The 20778-nt window shown below is 39.0% G+C and overlaps 1 protein-coding gene and 1 non-coding gene across 11 annotated transcripts in view; both read right to left on the reverse strand.

Annotated features, from left to right (window-relative positions):
- The window catches only part of LOC117438277 (ubiquitin-associated protein 2-like), a 128350-nt gene that overhangs the window by 26045 nt on the left and 81527 nt on the right, over positions 1–20778 (reverse strand). For 9 of the 10 annotated variants that reach the window (XR_004550682.1, XM_034073803.1, XM_034073798.1 and 6 more), the window contains 11 exons: positions 19862–20051; positions 18411–18618; positions 16157–16428; positions 14832–14968; positions 13557–13764; positions 12337–12376; positions 9435–9606; positions 5710–5776; positions 4171–4366; positions 2860–2951; positions 1953–2003 (listed from right to left, as the gene is read on the reverse strand). Coding sequence is in view for 9 of the 10 variants with exons in the window: in XM_034073803.1 (XP_033929694.1) it covers positions 1953–2003; positions 2860–2951; positions 4171–4366; positions 5710–5776; positions 9435–9606; positions 12337–12376; positions 13557–13764; positions 14832–14968; positions 16157–16428; positions 18411–18618; positions 19862–20051 (1633 nt within the window). In the remaining variant the exon portion in view is untranslated. The remainder of the gene's footprint in view (positions 1–1952; positions 2004–2859; positions 2952–4170; positions 4367–5709; positions 5777–9434; positions 9607–12336; positions 12377–13556; positions 13765–14831; positions 14969–16156; positions 16429–18410; positions 18619–19861; positions 20052–20778) is intronic. The other variant, XM_034073799.1, reaches the window with a different exon arrangement.
- LOC117438285 (small nucleolar RNA SNORD121A) lies at positions 15384–15477 on the reverse strand. The gene has a single exon (XR_004550685.1). It is a non-coding gene; the product is annotated as a small nucleolar RNA SNORD121A (small nucleolar RNA).

Below are 20778 nucleotides of genomic sequence, written 5' to 3' on the forward strand. Positions count from 1 at the left end.
ATAGTGCACATGCCAGCACCACAAGTACAGCACTCCTCAACATAATGTTGCCTGACAAGATCATGGGTCTCAGCTCATTACCGCCCAACACCACCAACACCATCACACACATTTCCCCTGCTCCAAAACCTTTGATAAAACATGTGGCAGCAGCTCTCATATAAGCAGAACATGATCCTTATTGGAAAGGACCTTAGGACCTTAAAACCTTAGCAAGTGCAACCTCTACCTCCTCAAGCTCTGTAACTAGATTATTATACCTCTGTAACTGGCTCAGCTCCACCTCCAGAGGCCTCTTGGATAACACTTCTCTAGGGGCACAGGGGCTCAGGCCATCCGAAACACAAGACCTTTCACTTACTGATAGCCCCATGGGGAGCATCTTCTTTGCTCTCCAGCCACCACAGGCAAGGAAATAGAGAAAACACAAAACCCCTGCTACAGGGGCACACATATGGGACTACAGCCAGGAAGAGGAGCAAAGCCCTTCCCTTTTTCCTGAAGGAAAAGCCTTTCTTCCCCATTCTCAGGAGCTTTAAACAAATGAGCTGGGCCAGCTCTAGCCAGGAACACATCAAACCATCACCTGCCTATACACAGAGCCACCTCCTCAGAAGCCACCACTGCCACCACCCCAAAGCCCTTTCTCCAGAAGGGGGCTCCCCAGGCTCTTCCAAGCAACATCATTTCACAATACTTCCAAAGGTGAAAAGATCAGCTAATATGAAAACAAAGGTGACACACAAGTGAAAGGGAAACAGACCACAGTCAATGCCAGAGCATTACAGACAGAAAAGAGACTTAGGCAGGAAGGGAAAGTTCAGCTGCAGAAAAGACTCAACCACTTCCCTGGGCAGTCTGTTCCAATGCTTTACAACCCTGTCAGTGAAGAAATTAAGAAATTGTTCTTAATATCCAATCTAAACATCCCCTGGTGCAGCTTGAGGCAGTGTCCTCTTGTCTTATCATGTGTTACTTGGGAGAAGAGACCAACCCCCACCTCACTACAACCTCCTTTCAGGTAGTTGTAGAGAGCAATAAGTTCTCCCCTCAGCCTCCTTTGCTCCAGGCTAAACAACCCCAGTTCCCTCAGCTGCTCCTCCTAAGACTAGTCATAACTGCTCTAAGAAATCCACTCTTTATTAGCATTTTCAACATGCTTTATTTGCTGGCATATAGAATAAAGTTGCCTGTTTTTGAGATGGATGTTCAGGATGTGCAACTGGACAGGGTTTTGCCTGGGACATCCCTGTACTCCCCTTTGACTATCTGACTCTTGCTGTCTCTAGACTCCACATGGAAGACCTAGTACTGACTTGGACCTTTAACTATGGCATTCATCCAGTGATACTTCTTTTCCAGGTCACTACTCATTGCTCCATTTCTGCCTCTAGGGATGCACTGCATCGCTTAATCCTGTGATTTTTCTGTTACATACTAGCAAGCTTTCTCTCCAAGATCCTTATCCTAGTTTTCTGAAAACAAAATTCTTTACCTTTCCACAATCCAGGCTGAGGCTCTTTGTGAATCTAACTCACAGCTTTTCTCACACACCATTTATGTTCTGTATCCGGGTAAGGAAGAAAACATCATATACTCTCCCCCTCCTCCAGCTCACCTGCATTTATTGCCATGATGCATACACAAAGATCTCTACCTACAAGTGCCTCCAAAACCATTCATACTGGCTGCCAATTTGTGTACTTGCTGTTCAACCTTACCTCTTGGTAAAAGAAAACACTGCCACTCAGGGTTCAACTAGATTTGACAAGACGTCATACTGTTGCTACAACAATTAAAAACTTCCCTTCTCAAAAGCACAAAGCATGCCCACAATATACTACATACAGATAAGCTCTCAGTCACCATCAAATGCACTAATTTGTGTTGCACAAACAATCAATACTGAAGGTAACTTGTTTAAAATTAAATAAGCCAAGCCATTTACTTACCATTGGCAGCCTGGACTGAAGCATTTGGAGATCATCATAACCGTAAATCTGCTTAAAGACAAATAAAAATAAAACATCATTATAACACTTTTCTCTGACACCAATTTAGGGCTTTAAACAGAGCCTGTTTTAAAGGTGTACAGCTATATGTCACATTGTGTTATCATGGTGCACTGTAGCGTTTTAAGGCTAGTACAGGTAAGCTTAAAACGGCTTATCACTGCTGTTTCTTGGTGACAGCAGCCCTCTGAGAATATTAGTGTCCCATCTTCAACACTGTTTCCACAGATGAATCATTCATCAACTTGTGAAAAATGTACAGGACATTCAGATTTGGAAGTAAGAGCAACAGCCTTCTTTGCTTCAATCATTACTTCTGAGAATAATAGGATTTAAGATTTAATGACTAGACCACAAAGTGACCTATGGTATCCCCTTGTACTCAGTATGATACAGAAAAATTATTAGAATAAAGTTCTTGATTCAAGATAACCAAAATATGTTGATCCTGGTCAGACACCAAGCAGCTATGTGCAATCTTTCAAAGTATGACAGAAAGGACACATGGAACATTTCAGCTATTACTATAGTATATCTATTCCAGTAACACAAACCTCAATGAGTCTAATTTTACTCAAAGGATCTAAAAACCTGATACCACTGAAAACCAAAGCAACATGCACATTTAGCTTCAATAGCAGCTAAATCAGGTCTGTACCAACAGTTCTGTCATGTACTATCAACAGTAAAACCTGTGAGTTAATTTCACATATTCTTCAGCATTTGGAACAAGAATTCCAAGTGCAATGCGCTGACAGAAATGCCTTGGCATAGACCGCAGCAGGTCTGGAGGGCTCACTTGTACCAGAGTTAAGAAATCAAGGATGGGAACAATTAAATTGCTTACTGGGTAGGCAGGCAGAAGTCCTCCAGGTCCCACAATATACTGGTTATGCAACAAGTGTGGTACACCTTGGGGCAGGTTTGGGGAAGGTTTGCCTGCAGAATCAAAATATAGACACTTTTAACAAGCCTCTAGAGAAGGCTTCAGCATTGTGATAATATAGCTCACAAACCCTGGCAACTTCACTGTCATAGCTTGTAAAGAGCAGAACTAAGCAGAAGAATTTTGTGCTGGTTGATGAGAATGCTTAAAATAGCCTGAAGACTTTAACCATGCCTCAAAGGAAAGGAAAAAGCACAGGCTGCTTAAGACTGAAACCAGCCCAATCAGAGAAGTCTGATTTTGTAATTTACTTTGTCCAAGAGGATTACAAGAATTACAGGAAGTCTCCTTTCCTCAGTCCGCTCCTGCAGGCAAAATTCAGGCATTGTAAATTCTCTCATTTTCTGCTCTGTTAACACATTCCGCTTTATCACTAGCAATACACTGGAAAACATGAAATTTAGCCAGCATACTTTTTGTGGGTGACTTATTGCAGCTAGGAATAGCAAAGAGAAGACTGAAACAGTTTCAGTTGCTTCAATGAAGAAGTGCCAGGAAGCAGAAGAGTTTAAAAATAAATAAATAAAAAATGAACTTGGGCCAGTCATCAAACACTTAATTTACAAGGTATTAGAATTAGAAATGAGAAATCCTTCTGTAAGTTTAATCTTAATATTTAAATAATTTAGTTCCCTCCATAGAACTTCTTTTTAGCAGTTCAGGTTGATTACAGAACCAAAAGAGAATTTAGCATTACTTCCACTTCAGTGCAAGAGGCCTCCCCACCTTCTTTCTCTCTCTGGGGGCCCTTCTTCTGAAGGAAATTGCTTTGGAATGACACAGACACCAGACGCTTTTTTCCTTTCTGTACATGTGGCAGTAGGGATATGGCATATGATAATGAGGACACTGAAGTACATTTTGATAATCACAAATCGCAGAGAAGACTGAAATTAAAGATGATGTGAACTCACAGCCAAGACAAACTGGGCAAATCTCTAGCCCAAAACTTCCAAAGTTAGAACTGCTCTGGCGTCTATTTATAAAGCTCTTTGGGGATGGAATGTGCTCTATAAATGCCACATAACACCCTAACAAATATTTCAAAAACACAAAACCAAGTGACTTCATAAGCCAACAAATAAAGCATGTTAAAAATGCTAGTCAAGAGTGTGGATTTTTCAGCATAGTTATGGCTGGTGAGATGCTCAACTGATAGCCCTGCCAACTGAAGTCTTCTGTCTATCCATGTAATCTGTTAATATTGCAAACCTGAAGACACTAAGGGAGCTGCCCGTGTGGAAGCAGCTGGTATAGACACACTGGAAACACTCAGGCCAAGGCTGTTTGTAGTGTTCATACTGTTTGCCATGCTGACAACTGAAGAGGTGGTGCTAGTGGCTGAGGTTGAAACAGTTGAAAAGGTTGTTGAGGGCTGAAGCGAAGTTGTGTTCTCAACACTAGTGTGCTAGAAAGGAGACAAAAAGAATGAGGATCATGGAGCAAATACACCACAGCGGAAGATGCTGGGGGAAAAAACACAACCATACAAAAAATAGCCACAAAACCACCCCAAAACAGCAATCTTTTAAGTAACAGCAGAACATGCAAAAGAAAAAGATATGCATTCTCTATGCACCAAGCATGCAATGAAGTTGCATGCTTGTGGTTTTTAAGTATTCAAAGAAAATTATTACACAAGGGTTAAATTCAAATGACTACATCATCACAAAATTATACAGTAGTAACTCAAATGTCACTCCATGGCATTATTTCTTGCCCTTTGCTTATATACTCTTTTCAGCCAGTACCTGTTATGTTAAATAAACTCCTATATTTTTCCAAAAGACAGCATTTTTCTTCAAAATACAGGACAATGCCATCATGATTTCCTCGGTGCACTTGTAGAATTTAAAAGATTAAAACAACAGTGCCCCACAACAGAGTTGGTGTGGTAAACTGAAATGCAGACCAGATCTATTACAGGAACACATGATGATAAAGGATGTTCTTGGTTTGAATCCAGCACCATACAGTGCCTTAGCTGTAAGCTGATCACACTTGCAAAACAGTGTCATCAACACAAAGAAGCCAAAACAACTCTGACAACAGAAAAGAAGGATGTTTGGATATGTGTAAATTTTTAAGTTACATATGCAGTAGGGATGGAGCAATATAAACCAAAATACAGGCATAAAGAAAAGCAGTAACCTATCTGCACACCCCAACTGGGATTGTACAGAGGTTCCCCATCACAGAACAAGGTAGCATCTCTCTTGTTTGTGCAACCTCATCTAGAACACTGTGTTCAACACCATTTGACTTCTTAATTCAAATGCATTAAATATACAGGCAACAATAATACCACATGGTAAAATCTAAAAACTATCTGTCATGACATGCATCATTCCATCACCTGCATTTTGCCAGCTAACCTCTCCAGTGGAGAAGTTTCAGACAGCTAGGTTAAAATGTTGGAGTTTGTTTTTTGTTCTGTTTGGGGTGGTGGGTTTGTTTGTTTGTTTATTTTTAATACATTTTTTACAAGAAATTCTTTATCCTCCCTTGCTGGCATGAAAATTTCCTCTACAGTTGTGTGACTGGCAATTCTCTGTAATAGCTATTCTTGATATAGTACAAATCACAAGTGCTGAAGACTTTTTTTACCATTAGAAGGCTGGAAGTCCTTCAGATAAGGCTCTTGTTTGGGTTCTTGCTGTACTGGGACACAATGAACTTTAAGAGAGGGTCTTAATCATCAGATAAACTGATGATATGCCAAAAATCTGTTGAAATCCAAATAGGACTTACCACATGTGATGTGCTTGAAGACAACACTGAAGCAGGGGAGAGGCTGCTCTGATGACTGGAAAGGGAGCTAGAAAGAAATTGCAAAGAAAATTTTTCCTAGGACATTTTTAAATATGTATATATACACACATATATACACAAACATAGAGTAGGTAGTAGGATATTAGTTAAAGAATAAAAATTGTAGGTATGTGCATACACATACACAGCAGGATATTGAAGGAAAAATGTCTGTAAGTGATGTGTGTATATACACGCATGTATATGCATATATAGAGAGATGGACAACTACAGACAACTTTTTCCTTTAATTAATATCCTACTACCATTTAATGAAAGAAACTGAAGTACAGAGAATTACTAACAAGAAACATCTAAGCCACCATTCATTTGTATTTATCAATTTACTATCTTTTTAGAACAATAGTTGATTCAGGAATTACGTAGCAACAAATCAAAGACATGTAAAGTCCAAAACCAAAAGAAGGTTCATACAACACATGGTTTGTTTCACATTCTTTCCCTAAGCAACTGCTACTGCCTGCTACAGGGCACAGGTATTAATTAGGTGAGGCAGTGCTTTGGTTTGACTCATGGTATTTCTCACATAACTTGCATAACATTAGTTCAACCAATTAGAACTGCAATGTATTTGCCCCACAACTCTGCCAAAAGCCCGAAAACAGTCTCAAAAGACAGAGCTCAAAAAAAACACCCAAACCCCAAAACAAAGCAAACAAAAACCAATAACACCCCTGCAAAACCAAAACAAACAACAACAACAAAAACAACCACATAAAACCCCCAAGCAAACCACAAAACCAGTAAATGAAGAGTATCTGTGAAAGCCCAAAACTTAGACATACTACTACAGAATCTGGCAATTGAATCAAGGCTGGTTCATACCACCACACCACACCAAAAGCCATTTCCTCTTTGAAAAGATGACTCAGAACTATCAGTTCAGTTTTATACATGTACTGCAAAATATGAACATAAAGAATCCCCTGATGAAAAACATCCGCAGATAACTTTGTTTTAGGAAGCAACTCTGCTTTAGCACCACTGATATAAAGAAAGCAAGTGACTGGAAAACATAGGGTTAAAATACTTTTAACTTAACTTAGGTCTAAGATAGACAACAATGTTTGTGTTGTAAGTCTGTGGTGTGATAACAGAATTTAGTAGTCTTACTAACAAGAGTGAATTATTTCTTTCCATCCTTCTAATTATCAGTTAGTTTGGAGGCAATGGCTCCCAAACATCTGCTAGCTTAGGATACTCCTTGTCTGCCCATCCTGTTCTGCTTGCAATTAATTTTGTACAAAGGTCACACTGTTCTAAATCTTTGCCAGCTATCAGAAACTTACAGATATGGCTGGTTTCAACTAGTTTTGTGATTACTGGGGCATCCAACTGTGCCAAAGGTGAAAAGTGCACCATGAGGAACACTTACTTCATCTTAAAGACCCCTGCCCACGACCATCGGAGGGCAGTGCGCAAGCACCAAAAGGGTGGAGACTTCTGATAAGGAGTATCTAAACTAATTTTAATATCCCCAATGCTCTCTCAGGAACCTAATGAATATGCATGTTTGTGTGTAATAAATATCTGCTTGCTTAACCTCTCGGTGTGAAAGACAGGAGGAGCGATCCCCCTTGCAGCCGGCACCATAATAAACATACCTGCTTTATAACCCTCTCTGAGTTGTAGAGTCTGATTTCATGCTTCACCACAATTTTCCCCTAGCTGATCAAGCCTGTGAACTTCTGGCAGTAAAAGCAGCATATAGTTTGGTGCTCAAAAAGCCTCTCCTCATGTGAAATCAGAAACAAGAGAGATCCTAACCATAACAAATATTTTAGTGTTCCCTATGGAAATAGTCACAAGAAAATACAGCAGTTTTCATAACAAAGCTGCAGGCTAAATTATATGCATATATAAATATAAATTTAAGGGCAAACACTTCTACCAGCTCTTCAAGGTGTGGGACCAGAATAAAACTTGGCAGTTTCATAGATTAATTTTACTTTGACTCTTTAAAACTGTTCCCTGTCTGCAGGAATTACAATGACACCACTTCAGGCAGCAAAGAAATAAGTGGTTCAGTCCAACATGTGGTTTTAAACCACTCCCTCACACACTCTCCCCAGCTCTTCTAATAAAACTTAATTGACCATCTGACCTATGGTAGGGACACAGAAAAGAGCCTCCAGAACAACCAAGTCAGACATGCTTGGAATTCAGGCATAATCTTTTCATGGTGCTTGATATCTGTCCAACAGCATCAATCCTCCAACTAAATGTACACAGCTTTTCAGCAAACAAATATGGGGAGACATTGTTTCTAACGTGAATGGAATAATTCTTATTTGACACATTTACCATTTTAATCAACAGAAAACACTAGTATATTAAAAGAGAATCAACCATGTCCTAGCTGTGAAACAGAAAAAAACCCTGCCCTGGGTTCAGCAGTGGCAGTCATTTTTCTCAGTCTTAGTAGCTGGTGCAGTGCTGTGTTTTTGACTTTCAGCCTGGGAACAGAGTTGATAACACCAATGGTTTTAGTTGTTGCTAAGTAATGTTTAGTCTGACCAAGGACTTTCTGAGTCTCATGCTCTGCCAGGGAGGAGGGGAAGCCAAAAGGAAGCAGAGATAGGACACCTGACCCAAAATAGCCAGAGGTATTCCATACCACAGCACGTCATGCTCATTATATAAACTGGGGGCAGTTACCCGGAAGGGATAGATCACTGTTCGGGTTGGGCTGGGTATCAGGAAGCGGGTGGTGAGCAGTTGTATTCTCTTCCCTTGTTATTGCCCTTATCATTATTTAAACAACCCACCACACAAATAAAAACAAACACCAAAAAAAAACACCCCACCCCCAAACCCAAACAACCAAAACAACATGCACTGCCTCCATGGAATTATTTAATTTTTAATTCTAAGAAATACAAATATAAATGAAGCTACAATATTTCAAAATCAGCCAGGAAGTAAACCATTAAGGAATAATTTCAAACATATAACACTAAACAAACAGCAAGCACTGTGGACAAAGTGAGGGAATAAATTTAGCTGCCATGACTGAAGCAAGAGCCCCTTGAAACACAAAGTTGCCTGGAGAAGAGAAGGCTGCGTGGAGACCTCATAGCAGCCTTCCAGTATTTGAAGGGGGCCTACAAGGATGTTGGTGAGGGACTATTCATTAGGGACTGTAGTGATAGGACAAGGGGTAATGGATTCAAACTTAAACAGCAGAGGTTTAGACTGGATCTAAGGAAGAAATCCTTTACTGTTAGGGTGGTGAGGTACTGGAATGGGTTGCCCAGGGAGGTTGTGAATGCTCCATCCCTGGCAGTGTTCAAGGCCAGTTTGGATGAAGCCTTGGATGACATGGTTTAGTGTGAGGTGTCCCTGCCCATGGCAGGGGGGTTGGAACTAGATGATCTTAAGGTCCTTTCCAACCCTAACTATTCTATGATTCTATGATATACCAGAAAAACTTGAGGGCAGCAGCTGCTCTACCATTAAAAGGCAGCCCAGAGCTCACGCTTCGCAATCAGAAACATCCTGGTCTCTCCTAGATCTCTCTCTAGTTAATGTTAATGTCAGAAAAGGGGATCCTGGTGTCTGACAGCCCCCATACACAATCACCCTTACATTTGCTCTTTTCCCAAAATAGAAACCCTTTCAGTTTATCACAACTCCTCCTGTACCTGCTTAACTGGGAAAGTGAGCTGCTGGCCAAATCACTGAACTGATGCAAGCTGGACAACATTGCCATGTGCTGTGATGCTGAAGGCAGAAGCAAGGCAGTGGTGGATACTATGCTAGGCAGAGAACCAGCAGGAGACAGTGAAGGAAAAGGCTCTGGAACTGATGAAGTAGCTGCAACAAGTTAAAAAGAGGCATTCAAAGACAAATTCCAGCATACCTGACATCCCAGCCTGCATCCAAGAACACAACAGTATTCTCCCCCCATTTTACAAAAACCTGACCGTTAAGAACCAGTAACAGTATCAAGCAGTCTGGCTATTAATGAAAATTCAAACAGCAACAGAATTATCTTTTTTTCCCCTTTAAGCTCTTCACCTACAATAGATTTATAATTTTCACTGCTACACACATACAATGTTACGCACTTTACCTCCCACTATCTAGATTACTAACTTTCACTTGCGAGTCAATCTTAATTTTAAAATTACTTGCATTTGGTTCCGCAAACAAGTCATTTGTGCTTTTCAAGGCACTGTACAAATATGCTTTTACCTACAGCTCTGCTTCTTCATTCCAACCTACATAGCACCTTTAATATCTGAGACTTGGATAACTGGAGTGTGAGGGCACATACAACTTACCAGTTTGGAGAACAAGTCAAATGTGTAATGCAGTAGAATAAAAGAAGCTACAACAGAGCACAGCATTAAGCTTTTTTAATGGCTAAAGAGTTGTCAAATATTGTCTTACTTTATTTGACCTAGATAACAAAAAGCATTTAGCATTAATATTACTTTTTAGGCTATACAGAGTAGAACTTGTTTACTACAGATGTGCCTTTCCAAAGGATCGCTATACTGTAATAAGACACAGAACAACTCTGCTGCCCAATGTAATATCCAGCTGTTTCTACACTTACCTCTTGTCCTACGATGATAAGACACAGAATTAGAGTCACTTGCCCATCAATAAAATTCAGAAAGAGAGCTGAGCCCTGCCTTTTGCCAGGCCATGCTTCCATACCACACCAGAGACCACTAGCCAGTGGATCATCACTAACTTGTAATGCACATGAAACAGTCTTAGAATGGTCATGCTTGGAGGTTACGCATCACAGTTTGTTCACATTCTTGGTTTGGTTTCCTCACTAAATGACCCAAGTCAGGTTGCTGGATGGGGTGCTATGCAAACAGAAATCAAGAGGCCTTGGCAATAAGTGATGGTAACTGACAACAGAGAAGGAAATTAAAGTGACAAACAGAAACACAGTTATGAAGAAGGCAACTGTATCACCTGATACCTCCTGGCAGGATACATATACAAATAAGTAAATAACATTTACAACTCTCAATATATTTAGAGCAGGGTTCCATTCCTGAAGTAAAAAGGGGTCTTCATCAAGACCCCTTACGAGATGCCTGAACACAATGTGCAAGACAAAGACAACCAGGAAACAAGTTGGATGGTCAGAAGTATAAAACACCAGCCATGCTTTGCACTAAAGGTTTACGAAGAATGAGATCTGGATATTAAAGGTTAGCAGCAAAGATGAGAGATGAACAACTAAGAATATTACCAGCACATACAGTAGGGAAAAGGTCAGTACTTTCAAATGTTAAGAATAGAATTTCAAAATAGTTTGGATGCATGAAATAGATACATGGTAGAAGACTGATTCCAGTTTATGTGTTTGAGATGCAGGGGGAGAGGAAGTTCTCTCAGAACTGGCATAGAAATAATAAAGCCATTACAGAATAATTACAAAAATATTAGGAATTATCACAGAATGGTTTGGGTTGGAAGGAACCTTAAAGATCATCTAGTTCCAACCCCCTTGCCACAGGCAAGGACACCTTTCACTAGACCAGGTTGCTCCAAGCCCCATCCAACCTGGCCTTGAACACACTTAATTCTCAGATCTTCGTTTTCCATAAGCAAAAAGTCCTGTAGTGAATTTCATAAGTTGTTTATTAGTTCTGTATGTAAGACTAAGAAAGTTTTCCACTTGAAAAGCTGGTTTTATATATAAAAATCTTTTAAGTGGTAACTTTTTTTGTATATACACTCTTTCAGCTCACTGAAATTTAACTTGGCACTAACAAAACACTGTTTACAAGTCTGAATACTCAAAACTTCAGGCCCTACCTGAAGAGATGTTTAAGAGGATGACAGACCTAAAATCTAAAATTGAAATGCTGAAATTCCAAAAGATGCTAATTCACACTGCTGCTCTTGAAAACTTCCACAGACCAGCACATAAAGGTCAGAAGAGTGAATACTATAATTATTTTAACTCCAGGAAGAGAGCTGTAAGGGTGCTACAAGTGAAATATCCCATTAGAAACAGGCCAAGATGAAGGTGACAGTAATGTCTGTATCAGAGCCAGTACTGTTTTACTGTTACTCCAATGCAAGGCAGCAAGCTACCTGGCAGAGGGAGCATGTTACTCACAGGCGTGTAACAGGACATAAGTTGCACTATACCCAGCAAGAGGTGTATTCAAAGAATGTGACTGTTTTATTACAGCTAAATGCTACTCACAGCTTCCCAACAGAGAATTGGAAGAACTGCTAAGTTTGATATTAATTTTTAATTTTATATTTTGTTTTTGTTTTGGGCAGATACAGTCAAAAGAAAAATCAGCTGCAAAGCAGCTTTTCTAATTCTGAGACTGCTTAGGTTTCCAGATTTAATAGGGCTGCCTTCATACTTCAGTTTTAGTCAAGAAGCAAGCAATATATCTTATGCAAGTACAAAATAAACCCAAATGGGTCAGCCAAAAATTAGCCAGTGAGAACAATATAAAAACATAAAACAGATGTCACCAATACAGTTGTGCACAAAGCAAGTAGTAGGAAAGATCAGAAAGTCCTGTGCGCAACCAAACTTTGTAAACTTACTGTCAAGAGTTGCCTGTGTTCTAACATCACTGTGCCTGCTCTGTAAACAAAAGAGAAATAAATAAATCATCTTAAAGGTATATTAAGTTTTCAGACTGACATTTGAACATTCTTCATGCAAAATCCTATATTCATTCTAAATTGAAAGACAAAAAAAAAGGCAGAAATATAACTTTTTACTGCCTTTAACAAAACCACATAATAAAGTGTCAAGTGCAAGGTGTTACACCCATCAGCAGGAGACCTTCTCATGTACTGCATATAACAAACTTCAGGTGCACACCAATATGAAAAAAAAGAATTGCATTAACATATAGGAAATGGTTGTGCATTTGATCTAATACAACTCACAATTTTAACTATGCAAGTTACACAGAGACATAGTTTTTTTTCCATTGAAAGACTTAAGAAGCACCAGTTGGTTTTTGGATAATGCTGGAGTACAGAAGTTGACAGCCTGCACTTTATCCTCACCAGTGCGTAAGAGCTAGTACAGAAGACAAGTGTGACTGAGCCATTACATAACAAAGGCCAGAAGTAAATAAACTTACAAATTCTGACAAGTTCCTTAAACATTTAATAAATTAAGTTCTCCTAAAACAAACCTACATTCCACGTACAAAGAGAGCAGGTGCTTTTGAATATCTCCCAAGAGAGATCCTCTCTGTCATAGATTAGATCTCTCCTTATACTTTTTAAAATAACACATAAAACTAATTCCCACTGCTGTTTAAATCCAATAAAAAGAACACAGCTGATGGGGACACAAACAATTTGGGATCCTTTTGCCAGGTGCCATATAAATTCAATAAATAATATACCTTTAGATATAAACTGTCAAGTTATTGAAAAATGTCATAACTAATATTTATACACAGAGAAAATTCCTTTTTAAGAAGCTAAGTTTTGGGGAAGGAACCTCAACTAGTATGTTAAGTATTACTAAGAAAAAAGGTAAAATGGCAATTTAAAAAGTAAAAAAAACCCAAAACCACCAAACAAAAACACCTTAAAATCAGAGGCTTTTATATCACAAAAAAAAACAAAAAACAAACAAACAAACAAAAAAACACAATAGAAACAAACAAACAACACAGTGACCTCGGGAATCAAAACTATTACTTGGCTTGGTTAAAATATTAACATAACAGGGCAATACAAGTCTAACATGAATAAGAATATTCACCTTTTTCAAGGTCTTATTCCTGAAATTCACTCACCATAACTGCAACAGGGGTTGATTCAGATGTAGCCATGGAGCTTTGGTATGCTATCCTACTATGCGCAGAAGTCTGATCATAGGAGGAAGTTGTCACTGAGCTAGTGCCCTGGAATGAGCAGGTGAGACTGGAAGAGGTGATGGCAGAGGTTGTGTAGGTGGACTCCTGTACTGTATTGGATATTGGCAAAGAGGTATTCAAAAAATCACTGGAAAAAGTAAAAATTATTTATCATCTTAGTAAATGACATCTCAAACATCTTCATAAAAATATCAGCTCCTATACAGTTACCTAGAACTACCTTAAACATGTAGTCAAATCTATACTATTTATAAAACTAGAAAAAAAAATCTAAAATAAAATAAAAAAATTTTGCCTTTGTCCCCAGTAATCACTGCCCAACAAAGAGTTTTCACACAAGCATTTTACAGTCATGTTCCTTCCACATTCTTAAAGGATAAATTAATGATCATAATCTCTCTTCTTTTAAACAATCAGATCCATAAAGTCTGGTATATTATGAGAAACATCCAGTCTCTTTTATAATAGAATTCTAATGTCTAAAAGAATGAACTATGCAAAGAGGAAAAAATATTTCAAAACATGCAGGAGCATTTTACTTTCTAAACAGATGAATTTATAGAACTAGAAATTAATGCAGAAGTTAATTTTTACTAGAATTTCTGAATTAACTTTAGGAAGCTTTTTGCTGAAGCTAATTTTTGAATTAATAATTTTTTAAAAGGGTCACTGGCACATTGGTATTCATCATTGGCTATTTCAGCATTTCAGTAAGATCTTCTGCATACTGAAAGACTGGCTTCTTTTCTCATCCCATAGGAGCATCCATCAGATCTGTAATCTGATGCCAACCTACGGACATGCACATATGGTATCTCTCAGGTCATCTCTCCTGGATCAAAAGCAGAAAAATTTGAGTTGTGAGGAACAAACCCTCAAACAAATTTGAAAATCAGGACAATTAAACATGAGAAAGCAATTTGATAAAGGGTAGCTTATTATAAGGTTCTTTACATTCATGTCATATCTAGCTTTTCATCAACCCATCCAAGGAAATCTTGATTGTCATTCATAAAGACATTTCTCCTTTAAGATGCCACACACAGAAAATAGCCTTAAAAATCATCATATTTCCCCTTTCCATTACATGCTAACTGTGCCTCGAAGTTTTTGGCACAAACCTAACTCCCTAAAGAAGACATGCAAGAACGCATAAGGGGAGCTCACATATACTTTACAGATTTTGAGTACAACCTATTGTTGGTCGCCTGGCTGGCATTCTCACTGCTTGAAGTTGATCCAAACTCTAGGAGTGCAGGCTCTGATCCAAACTGAACATTTAACCCTGCCACATCTGATGATCCAGGCATCTCCACTGCAGAGGCAGGAATCTTAAAGGAGTTAAAAAAGCCATAATTGTTTTGCATTTGTATTACTATTATAATGACAGATGTCAGTAACTGACACCCTCTCCTCCCTTAACTACAGGCATCTTCAGTTACTGCCTCAGCCTTACTGCTAACTACATCTGCAACAACCCCCCCACTTTACGTCCCATAAGTTAACTACATTCTTGTAACCTGAAATTAATTAATTGATTCTGTTCCCTGATCTGGAGCTGAAAGAGTGAGCCACACTATTCTAGAATATCAAAGCATCATCTGTATCTGTCCCCTTCAGCCAACATTCAGATTGTGGCTACGAAATCAAAGAAAAAAAACCCAAACCAAACAAAAAAAAAAACCAAAAAAACCACAAAAAAAACCAAAAAAAACCCAAACCAAGCTAAGAGAAAAAAAAAAACAACACAAAAATACCCCATAATCACTTGCAAGAGTAATTTTCCACATAGAGCAATCAGACATGTGCTTGGAAAAGATAAAATCACTGTATTTTGGACCTAGAAACTATCCAGCTTAGATTTTCCTGCTTTAAAATCAAGAAACAGACCGTGGTCTTCGCTCTCCTTCTCCTTAACAATTTATATAGAATAGAACCATAAAATTTAGGTTGGAAAAGACCCATAAGATCATCAAGTCCAACTGTAAAACCCAGCACTGCCAAGTCCACCACTAAACCATGTCCCTAAGCACCACAACTACATCTTTTAATTGCCTCCAGGGATGGTGACTCAACCACTCCCCTGGGCAGCTTGTTCCAATGCTTGACAACCCTTTTGGGGAAGAAATTTTTCCTAATATCCTGTCTAAACTTCCCTTGGTACAACCTGAGGCCATTTCCTCTCATCCTATCAACTTTTTACTGAGACCAACAGCCACCTCGCTACGACTTCCTTTCACTTAGTTGTGAAGAGCAATGTCTTCCCTTAGCCTCCTTTAGACTAAACAACTCCAGTTCCCTCAGCCATTCCTTATAAGTCTTGTTCTCTAGACCCTTCACCAGCTTTGTTGCCCTTCTTTGGACTGGCTCTAGCACCTCAATGTCTTTTTTGTAGTGAAGGACCCAAAACTGAACACAAGTGTCATGTACTCTTCCCAAGTCCTTCTGGCCATGCTATTTATGATAGAAGCTTTTGTATGTTTATACATAAAAGGAGAAGATACTTCTCAATTACCCACCTTGGATGCTGGAGCTATCCTCCGTTTTGGTGGTTTTATCTGTTTCTGCTGGGTTTGATGGGCAGTCACTGCTTGCTTATCCATAGATATAGTGGGGGGCTGTAACATTTTGCCAACAGCTGTAGATTTGTCTACTGGCGATGGCTCTTGGAGTTTTATCTGGGAGGAGGAGGACTCCAGCCCAGGAGGAACAGGAACAGCCTGTGTTTGTTGTTGCTGTCGCTTGGTCAGCTGGCTCAGAACTGGGGATGGTTCAGGTTGGGATTTAAAGTCTGGTCAGCGTTAAGAAAAAATAAACGTCAAAGTTAAAGCATTAAACTCTGCTCTTCATGATTTGACTCTTTATGAAATAACCTGGGTGACTTGACACTCTCAACAGCTATGATTTTATAGTGTGCAAGTTCTTTCAGTCATCACGAGTTTCACATTTTATATTACCACTGCAATAATAATGCCAACATTTTATATTCTCTACTTTAAACAAACAGCTGTGGGCTGGGTTTTTTGTGTGCTTTTCTGGGCTGGGCTTTTTGTGTAGGTTTGCATTTTTTATTTATTTATTTTTAAAAATATGAAAACAAACCTATCTATACAGTCACACAATATTATCAAACATTAGGCTTCAAAAATCAGAGTAATCAAACACTGCAAGTCTCACTGTAATTAACTGCTGATAAATTGTGATTACTTACAAGGGGTCTGGAGTTGCAATTTATGGGTATTATGAGTTAGGATTTCCTACCCCTACAACGGAGATTTTCAACACAAATAGGAAGTCATCTACCATCTCAATCTAGCTGAAAGTCAAGAGATACTGGACACTGCTGAAAGCCAGGCAGTGGATCAGAGCACTAGCCAACAACTGTAAGAGATCCACAGCATGTGAAATGGGAAAGTTTTTAGTTTATTCAGATGGTAAAGTCCATTAGAAAGTAGCTTAAAATGTACATAATTTTTTTATATTTTTTTCCCAGAACTGCTGCATATAAAAGATTTTAACTGCTACCAAATTGGCTGCTTATCTATCTGGAAGCATACACATGAGAGATACAAAAGCTATCACACTTCCCAATGAAAACGCTACTAGGAACTACACCGAAAAAAAACAAGTTTGTAATTTTCACTGTTTCTACTAATTTTATTCAATTAAATTAAAAATCCATACAATTACAAATAGACAAAATGGGTAACCTGCACCATTCTCAGCACACAGACTTCACACTAGGGAAAGAACACTGAGATGTGATGCACATTATGAAGAAATTATAGAGTCCTCATTCAAAATTCATGTAATGGTTAGAAGAGAAAAATTGGGGCCCTGTCAAGGGTTCAGCCGTGGCAGTCATTTTTTCTCCTTCTTGTAGCTGGGGCAGTGCTGTGTTTTGACTTCTGGGCTGGGAACAGTTGCTTGATAGTGAGCATGTTTTGAGGGTGTTTTTGTTCAAGGCTTTTTCTGAGCACATGCTCCAGCCAGGTGGAGGAGGGGAGGCCGGGAGGAAGGAGAAACAGGACACCTGACCCAGGCTAGCCAATGAGGTATTCCATACCATAGCACGTGATGCCCAGGGTGCAACTGGGAGAGAGAGCTGGAGGGGTGGAGCTCCAGAGGAAAATGGAGGAGGCAGCACGGGTGCTCGGCCAGGCAGGGTGGAGTGAGTTATGGGTCGGTGGCTGGTGAGGTGTTGTATTCTTTTCACTTGTTATTTGCTTTATCATTATTATTGTGTTATGCATTAGCTATTAAACCGTTCTTATCTCAATCCGTGGGGGCTACATTCCTTGGATTCTCCTTCCTAACTCTCCGGGAGTTGGGGGACTTGGTTTAAACCACGACAGGGGGAAAAAAAGACAAAATGTGGTACAACCTTATACTCAGCTAGAAGCAGCATAGCCACAATGAAAGTAAGTATTTTCCAACATTTGTTGAGAAACAAAGTCACATCAAAGTTCCACTTCAAATATTCAATCACATTAAATCAAAGATGTCATTACAGAAAGGCTCAACAACTTCTAAAGATGAAATGGCATTTATAGACAGATTTAAGCCTATTGAAACTTAGTTTGTGATATACTCACAATGTCTATTACCAGCAAGTAAGTGTAACTCCTACTATGTTGCAACCAGTTATATTATTTGGATTATATTTTTTAGAAAAACCTTTTTATTTAAGGCCATTTTAAACTGTCACTGACATTAAGAAACCTTACATGCTAAGAAAAAAGAAAAGAGAGAAAACTATGTCACAACACTTACCAAATTGACTAAGGACTGAGGACTGAGTAACGGGTGGTTTTAAATCCCAGGATATGGTAGTTGTGGTGGTGGTAGAGTTATTATTGTTTTGTTGAGAGGTAAACTGACCCAATGCTGGAGATTTTAATTGGTCCAAGATTTGGGATCCAGTAGAGTTTGCCAATTTAGAGGATCTGAGTTCTCCAAAGCCAGAACAAACAACTGCAGACTGCCAAAAGACAAAAAAAGAAGAGGGGAAGGAGTGAAGTACTCAATAAATAATTTGAACATAACCATAGGGGATCAGTGCCTACAGCTGCAATCTGGCAGCAACCAAAACCTCTTTATTCCTAGATTACAAATAAAGGAACAATAAAACATTCAGCAGTTCTAGCATATGTCCAGATCCTCACTGGTTATCACCACACCATGGTAAAAGCCACAGGTTGAGAAAAGAACAGTTTTACAAAATTAAAGTACAATATGATACTAATACTAAAGGGAAAAAAAGAAAAAAACCCCAAAAAAACAACAACAAAAAAAACCCAAAACACCCCCCCCAAAAAAACCAAACAAAAAATCAAAACAAAAAAAAACCAAAACAACAAACCAAAAATCCAACAGTGATGCACAATGCAATTGCTCCCCACCTGCTGACCTAGGCCAACCCGAGCAGCAATTTGGGCCTTCTGGCTAACTCCCCCCAGTTTATATACTGGGCATGACATGCTGTGGTATGGAATACCCCTTTGGCTAGTTTGGGTCAGTTGTCCTGTCTCTGCTTCCTCCTGGCTTCTTGTGCCCCCCCTCACTGGCAGAGCATGAGAGACTGAAATGCCCTCGATCAAGAATAACTAAAACATTGGTGTGTTATCAGCATTGTTCTCAGACTAAATCCAAAACACAGCACTGCACCAGATACTAGGAATAAATTAACTCTATCCCAGCTGAAACAAGGACACACCAATACAACTTCCACCACTGACTGCAACAATATTGATACACTTTAATCCATGCATCTCAAAATAGTATGTATTTACTAATAGTTGAATTGATTTTCAGAGAATACATGCAAATGCCCAATTTCTAGCCCTCACAATTGACTCAGAAATAAGCAGGTTTCCACAAAAAGCAGTCAGATAAGTGCTAGGAAATAACACACTGCAGTTTTCTAGCATAGAAGTCTTCAGTACAAACAAGCAATTTCATCATTTCAGCATGCAATAAACACATCTGCTCTCTACTCAAAAATTAACACAAGTACTTTGTATAATCCAAGAAACAACTACTTCGCAAAGCCAGAAAAAAGTAATCTTTTTTTATGTGCAAATGTAAGGAATTGAATTAATAATTCACTGCAACCTGAATTTTATAAATACTGAATAATCTCATAAATGACCACTACTGGAAAAGCTGTTTAACCTGAAATATTTACTCATTAAGAATATTTAGAAAGCATAAAATAATTTTACCAGACTTTGAGGAGAATAAGAGTTTACAGCACTGGAGACGCCAATTCCTGATGCCATCTGGGTGCTGTGCTGTGAATTTGTGAAGACTAGGGCTTGGCCAAAGGTCTGCTGTTGTGAAGCCTCAAATGAGTTGCCTTCTGTCTCTTGGATAGAGGTCACAGGCTTTTGAATCACTGTTACCAAATCAATGCTATAAGAAAAAGCAGTTTGGCTGGAGTAAACATGATGATTAGGCTGCACTGAAATTGAAGAAAGCACTAACAATACTAAAGCTGCCATACCGGCAACACAATTATTAAGTCTTTTCAAATGTTGCTTGTCTGCCATACAAAAAGAAGTAAAATAGAGGGTTTTTGCCTTCCACTACAGTTAAAATATAAATTATCTTTGCTCTCTTTTAAAACATTATCAAATTTGTAACATTATTATCACATAAATAATCTATAAGATTAATATAACCAAGTAACCAGAGACACATCAAAATCATAGAATGGTTTATGTTGGGAGGAACCTTAAAGCTCATCTAGTTCCAGTCCCCTGTCATGAGCAGGAAAACCTCCCACTAGACCAGGTTGCTCAAAGCCCCATTCATCCTGACCTTAAACACTTCGAGGCAGCCACAGCTTCTCTGGGCAAACTGTGCCAATACCTCACCATCCTCATAGTAAAGAATTTCTTTCTTGTTATCTCATCTAAATCTCCTCTCTTTCAGCTTAAAGCCATTCCCCTTGTCCTGTCACTGCATGCTCTAGCAAAAACTCCCTCTCCAGAATTCCTGTAGGCCCCCTTTAAGGTACTGGAAGGCTGATCTAAGGGCCTCCCCTGAGCCTTCTCTAGTTAAACAATCCCAGCTCTCTGAGCCTGTCTTCATAGGAGGTGCTCCAGCCCTCCAATCATCTTCATGGTCCTCCTAGGTA

The sequence above is a fragment of the Melopsittacus undulatus genome (genome assembly GCF_012275295.1).
Source record: "Melopsittacus undulatus isolate bMelUnd1 chromosome W unlocalized genomic scaffold, bMelUnd1.mat.Z SUPER_W_unloc_4, whole genome shotgun sequence".
Classification (NCBI taxonomy): domain Eukaryota; kingdom Metazoa; phylum Chordata; class Aves; order Psittaciformes; family Psittaculidae; genus Melopsittacus; species Melopsittacus undulatus.